The 20,278-nt window shown below is 41.1% G+C and overlaps 1 protein-coding gene across 1 annotated transcript in view; it reads right to left on the bottom strand.

Moving 5' to 3' along the window:
• The window catches only part of LOC112052799 (serine/threonine-protein kinase SMG1), a gene marked incomplete at its 5' end in the record, with an annotated part of 151,569 nt that overhangs the window by 10,012 nt on the left and 121,279 nt on the right, over positions 1-20,278 (bottom strand). Inside the window, 7 exons of the mRNA XM_052885915.1 lie at positions 81-208; positions 878-1,098; positions 1,749-1,876; positions 2,505-2,698; positions 3,350-3,586; positions 4,008-5,340; positions 8,805-9,013. Of these exons, the coding sequence (XP_052741875.1) occupies positions 81-208; positions 878-1,098; positions 1,749-1,876; positions 2,505-2,698; positions 3,350-3,586; positions 4,008-5,340; positions 8,805-9,013 (2,450 nt within the window). The remainder of the gene's footprint in view (positions 1-80; positions 209-877; positions 1,099-1,748; positions 1,877-2,504; positions 2,699-3,349; positions 3,587-4,007; positions 5,341-8,804; positions 9,014-20,278) is intronic.

The raw sequence follows: 20,278 nt of genomic DNA, 5'->3' as shown, positions 1-20,278 counted from the left end.
ATCTCAGACTACATCATCATTTAACATCAGGTGAGGTCCCAGTCGAAGGCTAACTTTGGACCTGCGGAAGAGTGTAGTACCTCTGGTGCGCGGCGGTGACGAGGGTCTGCGCCTTGGCAGTGCCAGTGTCCAGGCGCTCCACGGCAGCGCTGAGGTCGCGCGCGCGCCGCGCCAGCAGCGGGCTGGGGTCCTGGTTGCTGTTGAGGACCTGCGGAAGAGCATCGGCATTGAGAATGGATGCCTCATCACTCTTACTGTTCCCGATACACCGTTCTCAGATGTTCTGCATGAATCATGAGGGCATGTTTGATACAAAAAGTTACACAAGGAACTTTACATTTAAGATATTCCGTGTTTTTGTTAAAAAAAAAACTACAAAAACGTTACCAGGGGTTTCTAGTAGTGAAGTAGTTCAGTCAGAGAGAACTAGAGCCTGTGCCAGTGGACTACTGGATGAAGAAGGAGTATGGCATAACTGTCCAAGGGTTTCGCCTTGTTTGAGTAGAGTGTATCAAGGTATACCTGGACATCGGTTTGAAGGGTGTGACGTAAGAAATCGGAAACCTGTTCTGCTGTGCAGCGGCTACCCTAACCTGTTGTTATTAATCTCCGAGTCGCAAAGGACGGTTTCAAAGCCTCTGTAAAATGTGGGTCGGGGGTGTAAAAGCAAGGCACACCTCCGAGATAGTAAGAGGTGAATGTCAATTTTTTCAAATCCTGTTTTCTACGCCAGTGTCGAACACAGCTGCGTCGGTACAGTGTCTATAGCTGTGGATAGGTAGTCGGTGTGGTTACACGACTGATGCACCTCACTTCCCTGTCCCACGCGCTGTGTCCCAACGAACTTGCCAAGCTATAGATGACTAATGCAGAATACCTCGGCGTGCAGCTGCGCGTGCGCCGCGGTGCGCAGGCGGCTGGCGCGCGCCACGGCCCGCGCTCGCTCCACGGCGCGCGTGGCCAGCGCGGCGCGGTGCGCGCGCGCGCGGCCCGCCTGCAGCGCCGCCGCCAGCGACGCGGCGCGCGCGCGCGTGCGGCGCTCGCCCACCGTCGCCGCCTTCTCGCACAGAGACTCCAGCGAGACGCTCCACGATGCGCCTGCAGATGACAGAATAACGTACATACGTCAACGGAACTACTTCATGTGTTACCTCGACACACACGTGCATACCATCGGAAGCATACGACCGTTCGCCGCGACGAACCGCAGCTGACTGAGGCTAGCTCTAGCAGCTCAGGCGCGCGATATTTACGTGCAACATACGCCGAGCGTCGAACTCCGGAATACATGCCTGCGTCGAATTCTAATTGGAAATGATGCCGCAACTAGCAGCGCGGTACTTTTATATCACGATATATTCACGCACGCTAATGTGATTGAATCGTATTTTTATAACTATTGCGCGTAACAAATATTAGGTAGGTAAAATTGTAAATATAATTAGGACAATATGACAGAAATATATTAGATTCAATTCAATTCAATTCATATTCCGTTCTTACTACAACACCGAGTCTTTCACCACTCTCTCCAATCGGCTAAAAACTGTTAGTTAAATAAGCGAGAGTTAAGCGATTCGGCCTATGTTCTGCAGTGGACGTCCATCGGCTGATATGATGATGAAGATGATGATGATGATGATGATGATGATGATGATGAAGCGATTCGGGTACATAAAACAGCACCAACGCTTCTATACCTACATCTCTCGTTATCCTGAGCTACTCCGCACATCAGCTCCACTCACCGATCTCCTTCTGCTCCACCTCGGCGTGCAGGTCGAGGCGCGCGCGGCGCAGCAGCAGACACAGCACGGACGCCAGCGCCTTCGAGTGCACGCCCAGCACGCAGCGGGACACGTACTCGGCTGTGAACCTGGGAACGCAACAAGATAACTACTATTATGTAGTGTTTTATTAAATGAGCGATGACACACAAACTGCGCGCCAAAAACAGTATACAGTGTTGCCTACTCACCGACAATAATGGATTCTGGTCGCCAATAAATTTTCTGTAGAATTCTGCCAGTCCGCCCGAGGGCTGCGTCGAGCGAGCGCGACATGTACATTACACATACTAAAAAAGTCGAGTGCCAGGGGACTCGAAGGGTTAAAACTAAAGTGATCAGTCTCTGATACAGGGGCGTAACTACTGCCGTATGAGGTGTATCAATGATACGGGGCCCCCGGACTTCAGGGGCTCCTACGTGTGAAAGCAAAAATTAGTAAAATGTAATCCAATCCCACTTGGTCTGGTGCTTCCTGAAAAAACAAAACTCCCAAATCTAAACCTTACCTGTGTAAAATGAATACCAAAATGTTTGTTACAACATACTACACAACATGTAATAATTTTTTTGAGTAAGGGAATTGAGAGCTTTTTGAGAAAAATTGGATTTGCCGCTTGTCTATTGGGCCCCCTACCTAATTTTAATACAGGGCCTCTTTAAGGCACGCTACGCCACTGCTTTGATACGTTTAGCCGCACGTGTAAGTGCGCGTACCTGCGGACCGGCTTGCAGAGCGCGGCGTCGTCCAGCACGACGGCGGCGGGCGGCGGCGCGGGCGCGGCGGGCGCGGCGCGGAAGGCGCAGGCGAGCTGCGCGCACAGCGTGAACACCTCGGCCGCCGTCTGGATGCGCCGCACCACGAAGATGTCCTCCAGCACGGAGCGCAGCGCCGGACTCTGCATCGCCGCCTGGAAACATCACATCGCCATCACTATGTTATTTTTAATGGCAGGACCGAATGGCTCGTTTTATCGAGGAGATCATTATTTTCCATCAAGTCTAGCGCAAGCTCATATGACAGAAAAAAGGAGGAATATCACCGACAAAGAGAAGCAATAGCCTCGAAAGATTGTGCATATGCATCTTTCTATTTTTCTTTCCATTCGTTCCTGGATGTTGAGAGAGAGATGGTCACAGTGTCGACTCACCGACATGTGCATGGCGTCGTTGATGTGGTCGATCTTGCGACAGGCGGGCGGCGTGGGTGCGGCCAAGTGGTCGGCCAGCTCCCGGCCGCGCAACTCCACGGCCGCGGCTGCCAGAGATGGGCACAGTGTCGACTCACCGACATGTGCATGGCGTCGTTGATGTGGTCGATCTTGCGCCAGGCGGGCGGCGTGGGCGCGGCCAGGCGGTCGGCCAGCTCCCGGCCGCGCAGCTCCACGGCCGCGGCTGCCAGAGATGGGCACAGTGTCGACTCACCGACATGTGCATGGCGTCGTTGATGTGGTCGATCCTGCGCCAGGCGGGCGGCGTGGGCGCGGCCAGGTGGTCGGCCAGCTCCCGGCCGCGCAGCTCCACGGCCGCGTCTGCCAGAGATGGGCACAGTGTCGACTCACCGACATGTGCATGGCGTCGTTGATGTGGTCGATCTTGCGCCAGGCGGGCGGCGTGGGCGCGGCCAGGTGGTCGGCCAGCTCCCGGCCGCGCAGCTCCACGGCCGCGAACAGCCCGTTGAAGCCCATCAGCAGCATGCGGCCGCCCGACTGGCTGTCGCCCTCGGACGGCGGAGACAGCAGCGCTTCGTACCGGGCGCGCAGCTTCGCTGTTATGTGCTGGGCGCTAGCTGCCGGGGACTGCGGGTACAATGTCATTTATTAATTCATTATTAATATTTAAATGCATCGTTGGTTCAGGGATTAGCCTATTAATTGTTAAATGGTAATAAATCAATGAGTAATTAACGACAAATAATTAATTATTATGCATTATCGAATAAGTAATCCATATCATATGAAAGGTTCACTAATATTATATAACACAGATTAATTGCCTCGATGATTCAGTGAATTGTCCATGTGACTTTCGATCACAAGGTTTTCTTTATTCCGCAATTTCGCAGTATTTAATTTTCTCAGCCTCCAGCCTTCGCCAGCCTTGGGAAGTTGACGGTGTTACACTCTTGTCCGTCTCAGCCTCGAGAAGGGATAGAAAAAATTGCGTTGAAATTATATTAGTGTGCGTATTGTAATATTATAATTATATTTGTACACGTACCTCCATGTCCATAACGAGGTATCTGAAATGCATCTCCAGCTGCGCCAACAGATCGTTCAAGGGTATGGGTGAAGTCATAATGACGTTGTTCAGCTCATTTATCATTAACACAGCGGAAGCGTCTTCCGAGTGAAGTTTTTTAAGAGCTTCTGGTAGTATAATGGTGCTGAAGTTGTAGTTTAACTGCACCAAGTCAGCGAGGAGTAAGTTGGCGTTTCGGACGCATTCGACGGCCACCGGCAGAGCGGCGTCTTCGACGGACGCCGACTGCAAAGGCAGAAGGGACAGCAGCTCGACCGCTTGCATCGATAACGAATTCATATCATCGAGGAACCATTCTCCTTCCATAGAAGTCAAATCTACCAGACAGTCTCCGGCACTTTGCGCACCATTTTCGAGCATAAGATATCGTCTGTTCAAATTGCACAACATTCCGATCACGACATTCTCTAAAATGGCTGGCGCGCCTTCCTCGGTCCGCACCCAATTACTTATACTGTTTTTGGCCTCAACGTAAGCTTCTTGCGCTACGGCAATGGCATCGGGACCTCCCTCTTGTTGCAATCTTTCCAGACATTTGTTCAAATGTGCAGTGGCTTCGGCGTTTACTTGTTGTAAGCGGAAATTGTAAGCGACGATTTGCTGCGAGTCGCCAGAATTTGAATCCGAGTTGACCAGCGCCGTGACCTGGTTGGACACTTCGCGGCAAACTTCCGGGGACTTGCTCTCCAAAGCGGCGGCGAGATACTTTCGGAGCATCGTCATGCGATGGAATTCTGTTTGACTTTGCGGATAGTATTGGGAGACCGCGACGTATTGGGTGAGCAGCTCGAGACATGATCTCACTAGAAGATGAGTTTGTTTCATGCTTTGATTTAATTCAAGTTCGGCCTGCTCGCATTGGGTTAACATCGAACTCTGACCAGCGTTCGTCAAAAATTCTTTTATGTTTTCGAATATTTGTCCTTCCTCCTCTGCTTCTTGAGGACCGGAGAACTCCTGCACCCACGCCATCAGTTGTGGCCCATTCAAAACGTCATTGGTCTTAGAAAAGCTTTCAAGTTGCGTGTCAAAATCGTTTAGAATTTTAACGAGAGCTTTCATGGAATCTTCGACGGCATTCTTGGCTTGCTTGTAAGAAGTGTACTTTTGGGAGATGGCGTGCAGCGGATGGTTGCTGAGATTGGTCCCGTAAGCTTCGATCTCCTTAATCAAAGCCATCTGCTGGTGGCACATTTGAAGTTTAGCCTCGATAGCTTTAAACTCCTCGTTTTCTTCTAACCATTTCCCGGCGCTTTGTTTAACTTCGGGAAGTATGGCCAAAAGTTGTTCCCTGAAACATAACAAACAAAAATCAAGTTAATGAAATTTTAAATGTATTAAAAGGTACACGTTACTCGTAGCCATGAACACGTTAATAATTAATTCATAGCTTGTTCGACGTAATTTTCATTAGAAACTTCTACAACAAATCAAATTACAAGAACTAAATATAAATACGTAATTCGTGTGGGTTAGGCGCTGAGGTCATTGGACGGATGTGATCGAAATGTTAAAGAATTTCAGCTACATACTTCTCACGCATACAATATTGTAAAAAAAATTAACGAACGACTTGCTTGGGGTTTACGCGTAGATGTAATATTCAAGTTGAACCCTAACCTAGCCTAGACGTTACTTGGACTGGGCAGTGGCCTGGAATAAACTGTGAATTACAATATCAAAAATAATCTATAAAAGTTAGTATTTTAACAGCCACTCGTGTAAGTTGTGTCGTTATCATAAAGATATACGATTAAGATGAAAAAACTAAGTTATATCGTGGCAAACGTATCCGTCGCCAAATCATAAGTGTCGGATAGCCGGCATGGGGTCGGATAATGATGTAACGGGAGAGGCTTACACCTTACACGGCGTAGGTTTCCCGCAACAATATTTTCTTTATCGCACGGGATCACGTGAGATCACCTTGCGATGTTCACCGTATGTGCCGTAGCTGCGGTACAACTGATACGTTAACGTTAAACATGTCTATTGTAAACGTTATACTTGTAACTTGGTCTACATATTTTTGTAGGATAATCTTTTGTTTGGACATATTATAAAAATGAATTCATATATCCCTTGGTCACGCCATCATGCGTGAACGGCTGGACCGATTTCACAATTTTTTTTTCGATGTGTTTGTTATTGTCAGGAGAAGGTTATACTAGGGGTAAGGTAGGGTAGGGGTAGGGTAGGCTAGGGGTAGGGGTAGTTGAAAGTTTTCATGGAGTTGCACACGGACAAAGTCGCGGGCGTCCGCTAGTTTTAACATAAAAATGGAACCGACTATTTACTAGTTATTTTGATTTTAACACAAAATTACTAAACCGATTTTCATGAAAATTAAATGTGACCAATCTGGAAGTATACGCTTTCAAATAAAAAAAGGATTATCAAAATTGGTTAATAAATGACGAACTTATGAGGTACAAGTATTAAAACCAAATATATACGCGTCGAATTGAGAACCTGTACCTGTTTTTAGTCGGACAAATGTGAATTTGTCTGTTACGCTCTCATGCGTAAATCTGAGTTGATTTAAAAATATTCGTAAAGCTACTTTACTGGTTACTGGTTTACTGGTTACGTTTACTTTGAAACATAAAGTTTAAACGATATATCTTATGAAAACCGCGAGCTTTTTTGTAATTGTCTTATCGCCGCGTTGCAACGGCTTGCGGTACGGATGGCTTCAGTGTGCTCGTGGCGTTCGAGCCGTCCACATCTTTTGTTGTGTAATTCTTTATGGGATAGGCGGGGAGAGTGACTTGAGTGGAAAAGGGGAGTGTTTGTTAACAGTCAAAGGATCCTTTAAACCTACACATAGTTCACAAGTGCGTGACTCCACTCAAGGTCATTCTCTGCCATTCAGGGTTTATTGGTAACATTCTTAGTGGGAATTGTTAGACCTAACAGACATTCATTCAATAATTGTGTTTTGCAGACAACCGCTTCTGATGTGAAACCCCTTATACTCCGACAATTGATTGATTAGACAAATTCAACTAATCTTATAATACAAAATTTCACGCACATATCAGTAAGATAAGGTACTTGTATATAGCAATATTCCCCAGCCTCGTTACATAAAACGCGTTCCATTGTTGTACCGAGCGGTTGGAATCGGCGATATTTAGACGCGTCATAACTGGGGCTATAAATATTTGCGTGGGGGCATTATCTCTGCATACGGGCTCGAGTAGCGACTCGTAAAGATACGCCCTTGCGTATTTATTGCTTCCCGAAATGGTTGCGAATAAGAGAATACGGGATCATGTTTTCCTCGGCCATTATTGTCTGCCGGGAGCAGTGAGCGCGCTGTGAGGCGGAAACTGGAAGACGAGCTGCTTATCGGACGCGCGCGCTGTGTATGAACGAATGATGTCGAGTTTATTGTTTTTCGTGTATTTGTAGTTAATATTTTTCGGTTGGTTTAAAGTTATTGTTTCTATAAAACGACGGCTCACCCCGCCTATGTCTGTGTTAAACAATATTCTGTTTATATAGACTTTGAGTATAAGTTTTTAATATTTATTTTATTTATTGCCTTGAAATATGTTTTCTATTAGTTCAATTGTAATTGATATCTTATAAACGTCTGTAAAATCTTTAACTTTGATTTTAATCAAAATAGCTAAAAAATTAAAATTAAAAATCTTAAAAGATAAACATAATAAATACTGTAACCGACCTTTCTTTAGAATTTTTCAAATATCAGGTAAAATTTTAGCCATAGATAATTTTACGACATTCCTGTAAGAACGCTGTCGGTAAACTTGGATCTAATCCAAGTTCACCGACATTCGTTTAAATATTTAAAACTCTTTCAATAAATTAAACGCTATTTAGTCCAAATTTCCTGTTCATCTAAGCTCATATGCCGGTTAAGGACGTAAATCGGGCGGTTATCTTAACCAAGCTAGCATACACCGGTTATACTTCGGTTAAGACGTTAAAGTGTTTGACACAATAGCTATTAATTGACAATAATAAATCGTAAATAATAAATAGGCGTTGCCAATACACATTTTTCTAAATCCCTTCAAAGCGGAAGTTTTCCGAATTGGGAAAAGAAAATATCCCTGTTTCTCAAAAAATCCCTGCCATTTGGGGTATTACTTGCAAGTTGTCAATGGTTGTTTAAACTACGTTTAGTATTTAACGGGCCGGTTATGTAAACATCGTTCAAGTGAAAGACGGTGAACTCGGGTCTTAATGTTTTATAACGAATGTTACACACCTAAATTGTGTATTTTCGTTTCGTACGGAATGGGAAGTTTCATTTGATACTTTTACCGTGGGCTAGAAAGCACTAATAGCACCCGCAATTATTTCTTAATTATACAGAATATGTGCTCAGTATAATTAAGAAATAATTGCTATACGTATAATTTATATGTACATGTAGATTATTTAGCCTAATTTTCTTTAATCACCGCATTTATATGATACGTTTAATCTTTTAATTGCATGGTTTAAATTAAAAAAAAATACAATTTTAATAATCACTCAAACGTTTTAATCGACTTGTTCACACCGTGCCAACGAGTCGATTAAGATTCGATCGTATAGATACTGTGACTGCTCAGCAATCATAAACGAATTGCTTGAAACATATGCCGATGAACTCGCTCAAAAAGAGCTGGTAATACTCATAGACGGAGAAGAGAAAGGCACAGCTCGCGCACGAGCATGGCGCACACGTCGCCGCCCGCTCCACCAATGACAGAGAGAGCAGAGCTCACTACTCACGTGAGTTCGGCGGCGGTGTGGCGCAGCTCGCGCACGCGCACGGCGAGCATGGCGCGCGCGGCCCGAACGTGGCGCACGCCGCGCCGCCGCCGCCCGCCGCCCCACTCCACCAGCGGGTCGTACACGAAGGCCTCCAGCAGCGTGAGCAGCGTCTCGCGCCCGCGCCGCATGGTGCGCACCACGTGCTCGCACGCCAGCCGGAAGATGCCCTGCCGACCACAACATCATCATCAGATTATTTCTTATAACGCACCTGTCCTACGAAAGAAGGGAAGACAACTACATACTAATTATATCAAATGAATGGGCAATGGATTGAGAGATTGAACTAACATTATATTTAAGTTCTGCAATACAAAAGCAGCGTCTTGATGTAAAAAGCAGATCGTACCTGAAGATAATTGAAAAACGCGATCAATTCTGAGCCGATACTTTATGTTTTCTGGACTTGAACTCTCAAGTCTCCAGAGAAGTATAACCGAGCATCCTGCAGGCTAATTCTCTATCTTTGACTTAAGTTAGTTGACATTATCAAATTGAGATTCTATCATCCGGTGCCTACTGGTGGATATCTTATAGTGAATAGATGACATTTGGCAGTTGATTTGATGTTTAACAAGTTGATAATAAAGACCAAAATAGTGAATAGGCTAGCTGGCCTTTACAAGTGCATAAGATGACACCGTATTACTCAAGTTTTTAATATAGGAGTATAATATAATGTTCACAAGACGAGAATGTTTGATTAGCGCGCCACGATGTACCGGGCGGGCGGCGGGCGGCGGTCGGAGGGCAGGGGGAGCATAGCAAAGTTCGCAACTCGTTTACGTTACCTTACATTGTGCGAGTTTGTTCATTAACAAATATAAACTTAGATGGAACACTGTTTGAGTGTTATAATTATATGTACTCGCATCTAAACATCGCGGGGAGTCGGTAAATATTTAATTTGTTGTGTTATTATACGTGTAATTGAATACTTTTTGAACAAACATTATACCAGTCTACGGTAAAATTTATAACTCATGAATGATATTATCAGCGCTCCGACGAAATTACTGCGGAGCAACTGAAATTTGGGCAATAGTAGGTATATCTTTGCAACGTCGAGCCTCAACTAGAGACTCGCTACAAAGAATTTTTAGAAAATTCAACTTCACGAAAGGAACTTAGTATGAAAGTTCTTCAAAGTTAGGAAGGTCGGGCTACTTTACGCGTACGACTCGGATCGCCGGCGTTATTTAATCTATAAATAGGTATTTTTCCCACGGGAACGGAAACTATACTGTTACTACTATTATGGATGGAACCGCAGGATGTTCTCTGTTAAAATAGTATTGTTAGATAAATATCAAATATTAAAAGGAGCGATAAAAAGATTATAAAAAAAATAAACAAAAAACTAATTACTTTGTATCTGTTTATTCGTTCTAGTTAAACCACAAAAGATTAGTCGTATCGTCGTATCTTTGGAACGGCTGAAAGGATAGATGGGACTGGAATGGAAGGAGAAACGGGACCTTCACTGGTAGATAGAGAAGGTTATTGAGCATTACGAACTTCTTTTTATTCCGGAAAATCGGAAAATCAAGTCTTTCAGAACGCTACGCAAATAATATCAGGCCAATAACTAATTTGTTTAACTGTCTACGAACGTGATGGAAATATTTCTCATATCGGGTACTCAAAATGATTGCCAATATTAGCATATTACACATTTCGGTAATCGCATTTCTTTATAAATAGACGTCCTCGAAACGCTAAGCACACATTAAATCGCTGCCCGAATTCCCAGGCGACTCGCCGCAGGCTCGCCGGCAGCGCGGCATGCGACGGGCGTGTCGAGCATTCCGCGCCGAGTAGCTGCATGCCACGGAGCAGGAGCATTCCAGCTTATACAACTTAGTGTTATAAAAGTGGAATTTTGGGAAGTGTACTGTTATGTATTAGCTTCAGAATGACTTTTATATGACCTGGAATGGGCCAATAATGGGTTTTAGGTGATAAATTGAGAAGTTATCGGTGCTCTAAAGGAGGGAAGTGGTACAAAATTATTGAGCTCAAATTCAAATTTCTTGTGAGCATGTCATTATTGAAACGTCAAGAAAGACTCTACCGGCAACAAAATATAGATTGCAAAATAAAATCTGTATAGATATTAACATTTGGATTGTGAAATCCAGTTTACATCTACATATTATAAAACAAATTCTTCATCCGTGTCAGTCTGTTCGTGATACAATTGAAAACTACTAAACGGATTGTCGAACGATCTTTAGGTGATTCATGATAAAGCTGATAATCTGTAATTTGTAAACTTATAGTTTCTCATAATGACCAAATTAAATAAAACGATTGACCTTGATAGATACTGATTAATTTAAATATCGATATAATTAACCAATACCTAACACAGATAACTAGGAATGTAGGACAATTAAGTATTAATAACCCTTTGCCGTCGAACACATACATTAAGCCAAGTGCGAAACTAATTAATAAAGTAATCAGTTAGCTAATTAAATATTGATTAGGTAAACTATGTCCAACTCTTTTAAGTTAACAAGATATTGTATTATAGTTTATACTTCTATAACGTATTACTCTACAAACCTATTAAAATAGTGACTTAGCCCGCTACACTTATAGAGCATAAAATCATCTTAATGAAAAAATTGACAAACGCACGACGACGGGACGACTTCCCTACGATTTTTAAAAGTTCCCTACGATTTTTCCAGGATTCCATCAGCATCAGGTTCTCACATGAAGACAATGGGACCACCTCAGGAGTATGCTCTTTCTAACAAACAAATAATTATCCAATTCAGTTTAGGCTACGTCGAGTAATCGCGTAACATCGGCCGGGAGGGTTATTCTTAGTCGAGCTTTAAAGTGTCTGACTAAAGTTCCGGTCAATGGAAAGTGTCTGACACTTTTGATACTGCTTCAGAATATTATTCTTCAAAATTTATATAAAAATCAGCTATGTTAATTTAAGCTAGGTCACACTTTTGTTACCTTAGTCCTTGCCTCCGTTACCTTTCTCACCTGGTACTAGCCTAAGTATCACAGAACAAATCTCGACAAACACGCAAGTAACTAATGCTACTTATATCCTAAGGGTTCATATTTGTGAAAATAAGCTGTGTCAGATCGCCCTGGGATTTTGCATAACATTACGTTACTAGACATAAGCTAGGTACTGGTTTAGAAACAGAAAAGGAGTGGTACAACTATTGATTGAGACTTCGTAAATGGACAACTATTAAAAGTACTTACTTTCAACACTGGCCATTGGACATCAATTAAAGCCTTAAACACAGCACCAGTGTAACGTTACCAGAAGGCTCTAATGTGCTAATGTGCGCCGCCTACGGCGAGTCGTTAGAGCTTGCGTTACACCCCGACAGCCCGCTGTGAGTTATTACGTGCTAATTGTGTAATTATTTGTACATTTCGCTACTGGACCACGACAGAACACTATCTGAAAATCATTAATTTATGAGATTCTTCATTCTATGTTTTAATCATAACCGAACCAGGCCAGAAACTATATTAAACAGAAATACAAAATCCAATTTTTCTTTTATTGCATCAAACTTTCTATCGGGTTTTTACTAATTTGGGTGCGCTGATTTTGAATCCTCTAAAGAATTCTTTGACCGTAAATGACCCTGAGATTAAAACCAAAGATCTCTCTGTTACATACAATTACCGAGTGCATCAGAGAGTCATAGATTATAATATAAATAGGGTAGAACACAATAATGTGGGCGCGGCTCGGCGGCAGTAGTTTACGAGCACTACAAACAATTATCCGCAGCAGCAGCGCCTCTGCGGTTATGTTATATGCAATTATCGCTCTCTGAAGTGTAGCACGAAATATACATTTTCTCTTCGTTCCTGATTTGCACTGCAAAATTATGGTATGCTAGTCCAGAGTCCAGCTTCCGTTTTCCTTACCTCCTACAACACGTATCATCAACTCTAAAGTAAATCTTCTAGGCAGTCGTGTTGCACTATAGACTGCACACATCGCTTATCATCAGAACCTGCCGAAGTTGGGCTACTTTCTGATCCGTTTTGAAAACCTTCAAATATCAATGATTTGTTAGAACGACAAGTTGTGACAGAAATTCCTTACATAACAACGGAAAAATGCTTTGGCTTTTCATTTTACCGAGTTGAAATCAGCTTTAGCTTTAGTTAGGAGTTCCAAACTGACAAAATAAACACACAGATATTCATGGTAAGTTTAGGAGACCCTTGTTATAATGAAAAAGGAATTACGTAAAACATAACAGTTTGTGGCTAAATTACGTGTCATTGTTGTTAGAGGCATATCCAGAAGACTTTATTGGGAGCGTGTCTAGACTACAGCGCTGGATGCACTAGGACATAGACGAGAGATATTTTGGGTCTATCCCTAAGGGACGAGATGCCGAGATACGTGGCCGACTTAAAGGTTTCTTCTCACGGCACTCGTAACTGCACACTCTCTAGAACTTATTTCTTTGGCAGCATATGGCCATTTCTTACAAGGTATATAGTAAAAACTAAAGTATGTTCTTTTTGGGTATCCGTATTATAACCTGAAAGAAAAAAAAACCTTGGTTTCTATTATTTGTATACTTTGGCAGTCGGATTATAAATATACATTAAACTAACGTTTACGTCCTACTGATGATAGCGTTCACTCAAGCTCATAGTACAATGAGAAGGTACCCTTACATAGAGAGAAGATAGACCTTAATATGATATTCATGGACACTTTATACTTGGATCCGGAGGCAAAAGTAATAATGCCAAATGTCGAGATAAAGCCTAGGATTCTCGGGGAATATAAAATGGTCGACTGAGCTGCTTAAATATTGATAACGTGATATTTCTATATCGTATATTTCTTCTGTTTTACAAGTTTTGTATAATCTTATTTATATGTGGGAGTGGGCCGACATATAGCAATAAAACTGAGGAATAGAAAGAAGTGACACTAAAAGTTTTTCTATAAGCAATTCGGTTAGTTTAATAATTATTATTATTAAAGTTGTATTTGCTAAGTAAGTACCAACCAGGTTTTGAATGGTCATTATTAAGACTCTAGCCGTGTAAAGATAAAATTGAATGTATTCAAACTATTCGTTATTTTTGATTTCATAATAATTGAATTATTATGAAGATTTGTTGAATTTGTTATTATTTAGGTTATCGTATAGTCATAGTAATAAATTACAGAAGGTAACACCGGGTTAAGATCGGTAAGTTTTATAGTTTTTGATTTCATGCTAATTATTTACGCTAGCTACATGTTAATTAATTAGTATGTCGTAGCATAAATGCTCAAAGCATTTAAGAATTATATAAGTAAAATTAATAATCCCCTAAAATAAACCCTCGTTATTAACAAAAATATAATATTTCAATTTTATTTTCTGCCAAATTGTGGAATGCCCTTCCGTGTGTTCCCTGATACGTACAGTTTGTGCTCCTTCAAGAGTGATTAAGCATCTTCTAGGCAAGCGCGCTTCATCTGAGACCTCATCAATGCTTTCCATTAGGCAAGAATTTAGTCAAGCGCAAGTCTATCCAACATAAAAACGAATATACCTACGATTATATCAGGGTATTGCAGACGCTCGGTGCAAGTGTCTCAGCCGCATATCACGAGATGGACACTAATAGCACTTTAGCCCCAATTACTGCGCTAACTAGTTTTAGCTCCAAACTTCTCTGAGCATGCATAGATTACTGTCCAGAGATATGTACTCATGTGTAGGTGGGCTGCATGAAATGTATATGTTCGTTATGTATTTATACGTCACGTCATATTGCAAGCCTATATATGGCTTCTCTAGCGCTTTCCTGGTATTAGTACATTCGGTTTTAGCGCAGATTCTAGGAATCGGTTGTATAAGTTAATAGATTTTTGTCGAGCTTCTCGATCTATCTGAGTTTCTATTGAGCTATGAAAATTTTATATAGTCTCACCATTCGGCGTTCATTATTACCATTAAATAAATCATGATATTGGTCGCTATCTATGGGCCTCATAAAAAGGCTCAAGGTCACACACCCGGCGATGGAACGATTATGCTCGGAGTACCTCTGCGTGATCGAATCAGAAATGAGGAGGTCCGCAGAAGAACCAAAGTCACTGACATAGCTCAACGAGTCGCGAAGCTGAACCGGCACTGGGCGAGGCACACAGTTCGAAGAAACGTTGGGATCCCACGGTACTGGGAATAGCGACCCCGCACTAGAAAATGCAGTGTTGGTCGACCCCTCACCAGGTGGACTGACGACATCACAGGGATTTGCTGGATACAGGCAGCTAAGGATCGTGATGTTTGGAATAGTCCCTACGAAAGGCGTAGTCCTGCAGTGACGTTCATCGATGATGATGATGACATAACTTGACGTTTCAATAGTGCTTGTAAATTTTGACTTCGATTGCAGTCTAAACTAGGGATCGTACCTATGACCTATTTTTGACTATCAATAGTTAAACAGGCTAACCTTTAAACGAACGAGGCAGTGGTGACCGCCAGCTTTAAAGACCTAAAGGTATTAAAATATTTTTTTTTTCAATTCACTTGTTACTTATTTTAATGGCACACATAAGGGCCAGACCACCTTATACGCGACTCAATGGGGATGATGACTAGGTTTGAATATATTAATTTTTATGAGACATTCGGGTAAATTAGGTAAATATTAACTATTTTTTATGGAAAGAACAAACTGGATGTAATCAACTAAAATTCTGTCATCGTAATTAGATGAAAATTCATACATTTTTAGCTTCCTTACATTAATCGTGACATTTTTCAATAAATGAACTATAAACAAACGCACAAATAACAATTGTAATTTTGTTTGAACGCCCATACAAATCTAACGATGGATTTATTTCTATAACGATGACTATCAGATATTAACGATAATGGGGTTGATGCTTTACCTGTGCTATTCGAGGCACAGGGGTCTGTCCTCCTTCCCGAACTCCGGGCTGAGAGTTAACTTATCTGATATTTTTTTGGAAAGGACAACTCATTATCACACACTCACACGCACACTCGATAGTTGGACTTTGTGAAGACTAATTATAGGGTAATCACTGTACCAACGACTGCCTCATTGGCCTAGTTTAACTAACCACAACATCACAGTAAATGTTTAGCCGACTATACACAAAGAGGCGTGTTAACTGAGATATTTTCGCTCCGTTGAACATAAACATATGATAACTTAATCTCTGTTTACCTATGTCATTAGTTACGTCACCTCCGAGGGACCACGTATTGTATCAATTCACTGAGCTCCCAAGCATCATCTGCCTCGTTAGCAATTCACGTGAAGGTAACAAGGTGATCTAGCAGCTAAAGAGCGAATCAGAGATGATCTATTACGTTACGTTCCTTTGTATACATGGACAAATGTAATTAATGAATACTCTAATGTCCATATTTTTAACCAAGCGTAACTTATTTATATATTACAGAGTATTTTTTATTTAAAGTTTTTTATTTTTATTAATCTTACTATTATTTTATCCTAATATTTGATTTATAAAGCAACCTGTTTTCATTTTAATTTATTTCTAGCCATAAAAGTAGGCTACCAAAGCAATAGGAATATATAAGGAGGTATTTTATAGTAAATAATATTGCAAGTACAAAAGTAAGCTCATATTATAATTGTTAAGTGTGTGCCTAAACGGTTTAACTTAATTTAATACTTCAATGATGTTAAAAAAAAAGCATAGATGTATAAGTTAATAAAATTTTTATTTATTATAAAACATAAAATAAATTATTATTAGACTAAAAAACCTAATGTACAACAAGAAATGGTTTAAAACCTTGGCTTAAACTATTAAAACAATAAACTTCTACAATTTTCTCTTAACAAAGGTAACAGTTCTACTCTTGATATGCTTAAACATCTTCGGCATATACGATCTCTTTCCTTTTTTATGACACTGCGCGGGAGATTCTTCGATATTTTCTTGAACTTCATTTGGACTACAATGTTCTACTTGAATAAAATCATTCAAATTGTCACTGGAACCGCCGTAACCGCTACTGCATGGACTACTCGACCTAGTAGAATCCGTATCACTGTTCAAATCCGTATTAGGTATTCTAGATACTGAGATATTGGCAAAGGAATCCGCTCTCTCCGTTCTACATCTTCTATTTTCCACTTGACGTGTCTTCTGTCTTCTGATAGTCCTCAGAAACTCGTCTGAGGAAAAAGTGGATGAGTCAACGTCTATCACAGCTGGTATACAGGGTGTGACATTTTCGGACGTTTCCAACACGTCCAAATCTACAGGAGTGCCCCATTTCCGGTCTAAAGCACGGAAGGCGGCAGATAAGTGTAAATGTAGCTCCATTTTGGTTGAAAACAAATTAACAAGTGATATCATACTGCAATATCAGCCATTATAAATATTAATTCACTGTCCCCACTACTTTTAATTTATTTAATGCGCCTCATTAATAAATTAATAATATTGTAATTAATAATCAATTTGCGCAATTAATTAATGTTATTGCATATTGAAGGGTTAAATGATAGTGAATCGATATGTAATTAGCGAAAAGTAATTAATTATTAAGGAATGTGGTATACAACTAATCCATATACTCGTATATTGGACGTTACTAAATTTATACCAATATTATAGACAAGGATTACAAGAGTAGACTATCATATTAAATGTATAAATTGTAGCATTTTAGCCCTAACGTGTATCTCTAAGCAATTTAGGCTTCAGAGTTATTCTCGCTCTTACATATTTAATACAAGGACAAAAAGGAAACAACGCACAGTCAACAACGGCGTACATTTTATACATACGTAGGAGCGGCCTTCACTGTTGCAGGCTTTAAGGGTAAAATGTGAAGGCTAACGAAACAAGAAGTTCCACGTGTAAGAGCGGGACGAGCGGAGCGACTTTTTACTGCGACAAAAAATAGTTAATTTATTTATTAATTCATTTAAAGCCGGCAAAGCCTCATTGGCATTTTTCTTGTTTATTTAAAATATTTAACTCAATTCTATAAATATTTTAAATAAACTAGAAAAATAAAACTTCTGAAACATATTTTTTCATTTCGATATTAATGTTATGTCAAAACTCGTCAGTTTGAGGTGATAATTGCATCATCTCAAAGTTACTTAACCTATTTTTATGAAACATAAGAATTAAAACCTAATCGAAACACGAATGCAATACTAAACGTTAGACAAGGTAATAGGTATATACTCGTAACATTGAAAATATTTGCTACTTTTAATGTATCAGACATAATGTGGCTTTTACGATGAATGTAATGTAAAATGTACGAGTGAAAGCAATGTAGAGCATCCGATAGATTGTTGAGTGTATTTTCTTGCTAGTTTTTGTTTAGTAATAATTACAATTGATTATTATTATAGCATTCACTCAATTGTTATACTACTATAACATCGAGTGGTATAATATGTCGCTCGTCATGTCGATAGTGCGGGCTAGTCCTTAGACATATAAGTTAAAGGTGACGCAACGGGGGCGCGCCACGTCCAAACTTTGCGGCATGATGGAAAACTTGTTTACTTGGATGCGGGCAAAAGTGTAATGAGCTGACATAAGTTTGTTAACTCATAACACATTATACACAGCTTAGAACTTGAACGTCTAGCTGTTAACATTTAGAGGACGAAGTCTAAGATTCGATTTCCAAAAAAATTTTTCGTAACGAGACTATCGCTAATTAGAATCTTTTTATGACAGAGCTTATTCAAGAAGTTGCTTTCGCCATCAGATCACTACTGTAAAATCAGTCATCCAACATAGTTGTGTTTAGTTATGTAAGGTATCATCGCAGATAAAATTGCTTTCACGTCAGGCGTAATATGCCTCACGCTGTTGACATATGACTAGCGAGTATACCATGCAAGATTAATTTACGTGGAGACTGTTTTCCCCGTAAGATCGAGCCCATCTGATTTACTCATCAATTATTAGCATAAAAACGTACATCATCCTCATTTCATATTATTAACCGATGGTCCACTGCAATACCTACGCCGTTTGTTTATGCCGTTTATAGGGACTTCCAAACATCACAATCCTGAGCCACCTGCATCGAGCGATTGCGACTCGCTCGATGTCGTCAATTCACCTGGTGGAGAGTCGACCAACATTGCGCTTTCTAGTGCGGGGTCGCCATTTAAACAACTTGAGACCCCAACGTTCATCAGCTCTTCGAACTATGTGCCCCGCCCAATGCCACTTCACCTTCGCGACCACTTGAGTTATGCTGGTGACTTTGGTTTTTCTGAAGATCTCGTCATTTCTGATTCGATCACGCTGAGATACTCCTAGCATTGCTCGTTCCATCACCCGATGTGTGACTCTGAACCTTTTTCTTCTATGGGCCTCATAAGAAGGCTCAGATAAAAACATATGCTTTCATGTATATAACTTAATCCTTCTCCATAATTGAGCGAGGAGTCTTCGCTTTCGGTGTAATGAGGGTGTTCAGATGTCCAATCCCACGGAATAAAAACCAAGTTATTCCGTGTAACCCGAAACATATTGCTAAGGTACAGAGGCAGACACATTTTTAATTTGGATGGATTATAAAAGTACACGTGCAAGAAAATTACACGTTGGAAAGTCGCCGCACATCCCCCGCCCCGCGCCGCTCTCCCGCCCGCGCCCGGTAACTTGAGCGTATTAAGAAAAGTCGTTTATGCTTCGTTTCTCTTTAATTGCCACGCGGTTAAATTGTTTTATTTCGTTCGAAAGGGGTGTGTTTACACGTGGATCTGGATTATTGGCACGTCAACACATTCATCGTTACTTGTGAAGTGTTTTAAAAATAAGCTCAGTGTAACATGGCATATATGCAAACGTCACACAGTATGCGAATGTAAAGGCCAAGTTATAATAATCTAGACATGATGATTTACAGCCTTTACAAAGTAATACATAAATAAATATCGCTATGAAACAATATCTAAAATATTAAATACTCTAAAATCTATATTCATAAATAAGATTGTAGTGTCTGTTTTTCAAAATAATAGCTATGAATTTACGGCACCTGTTTCGAAATGAAACGCACGTTCAGGATTTTCTGTCAGGTGATGTTGTCGTTTAGATACGTCGGTTATGGTCCGGCACAGCAAAATAAATCAATTATTTACAGTTTACTCAGAATGATACCACTTCTGAAGAACTCTTAATACACTAGCATCGTCTACGTACAAGTTAAGTGTAATGTTCGCAGTACGTGCATCATGCAGGCCCCGCGGGAGACGTTTCCCGGAATTTAGATATATTATTTCACGTCCCGGACGTACGCGTAGCTCCAGCAGTCGTTGTTATCCACAATTATCCCAGGGGTCAGTTTTATCCAGCGCGGCGGTGTAATAATTTACGTTCAGTCCGAACTGATAAATGCTATGTAAGCTGG

The sequence above is a fragment of the Bicyclus anynana genome, chromosome 15 (genome assembly GCF_947172395.1).
Source record: "Bicyclus anynana chromosome 15, ilBicAnyn1.1, whole genome shotgun sequence".
In the NCBI taxonomy this organism is placed as follows: Eukaryota; Metazoa; Arthropoda; class Insecta; order Lepidoptera; family Nymphalidae; genus Bicyclus; species Bicyclus anynana.
This window is presented reverse-complemented; position numbering and strand designations above follow the sequence as displayed.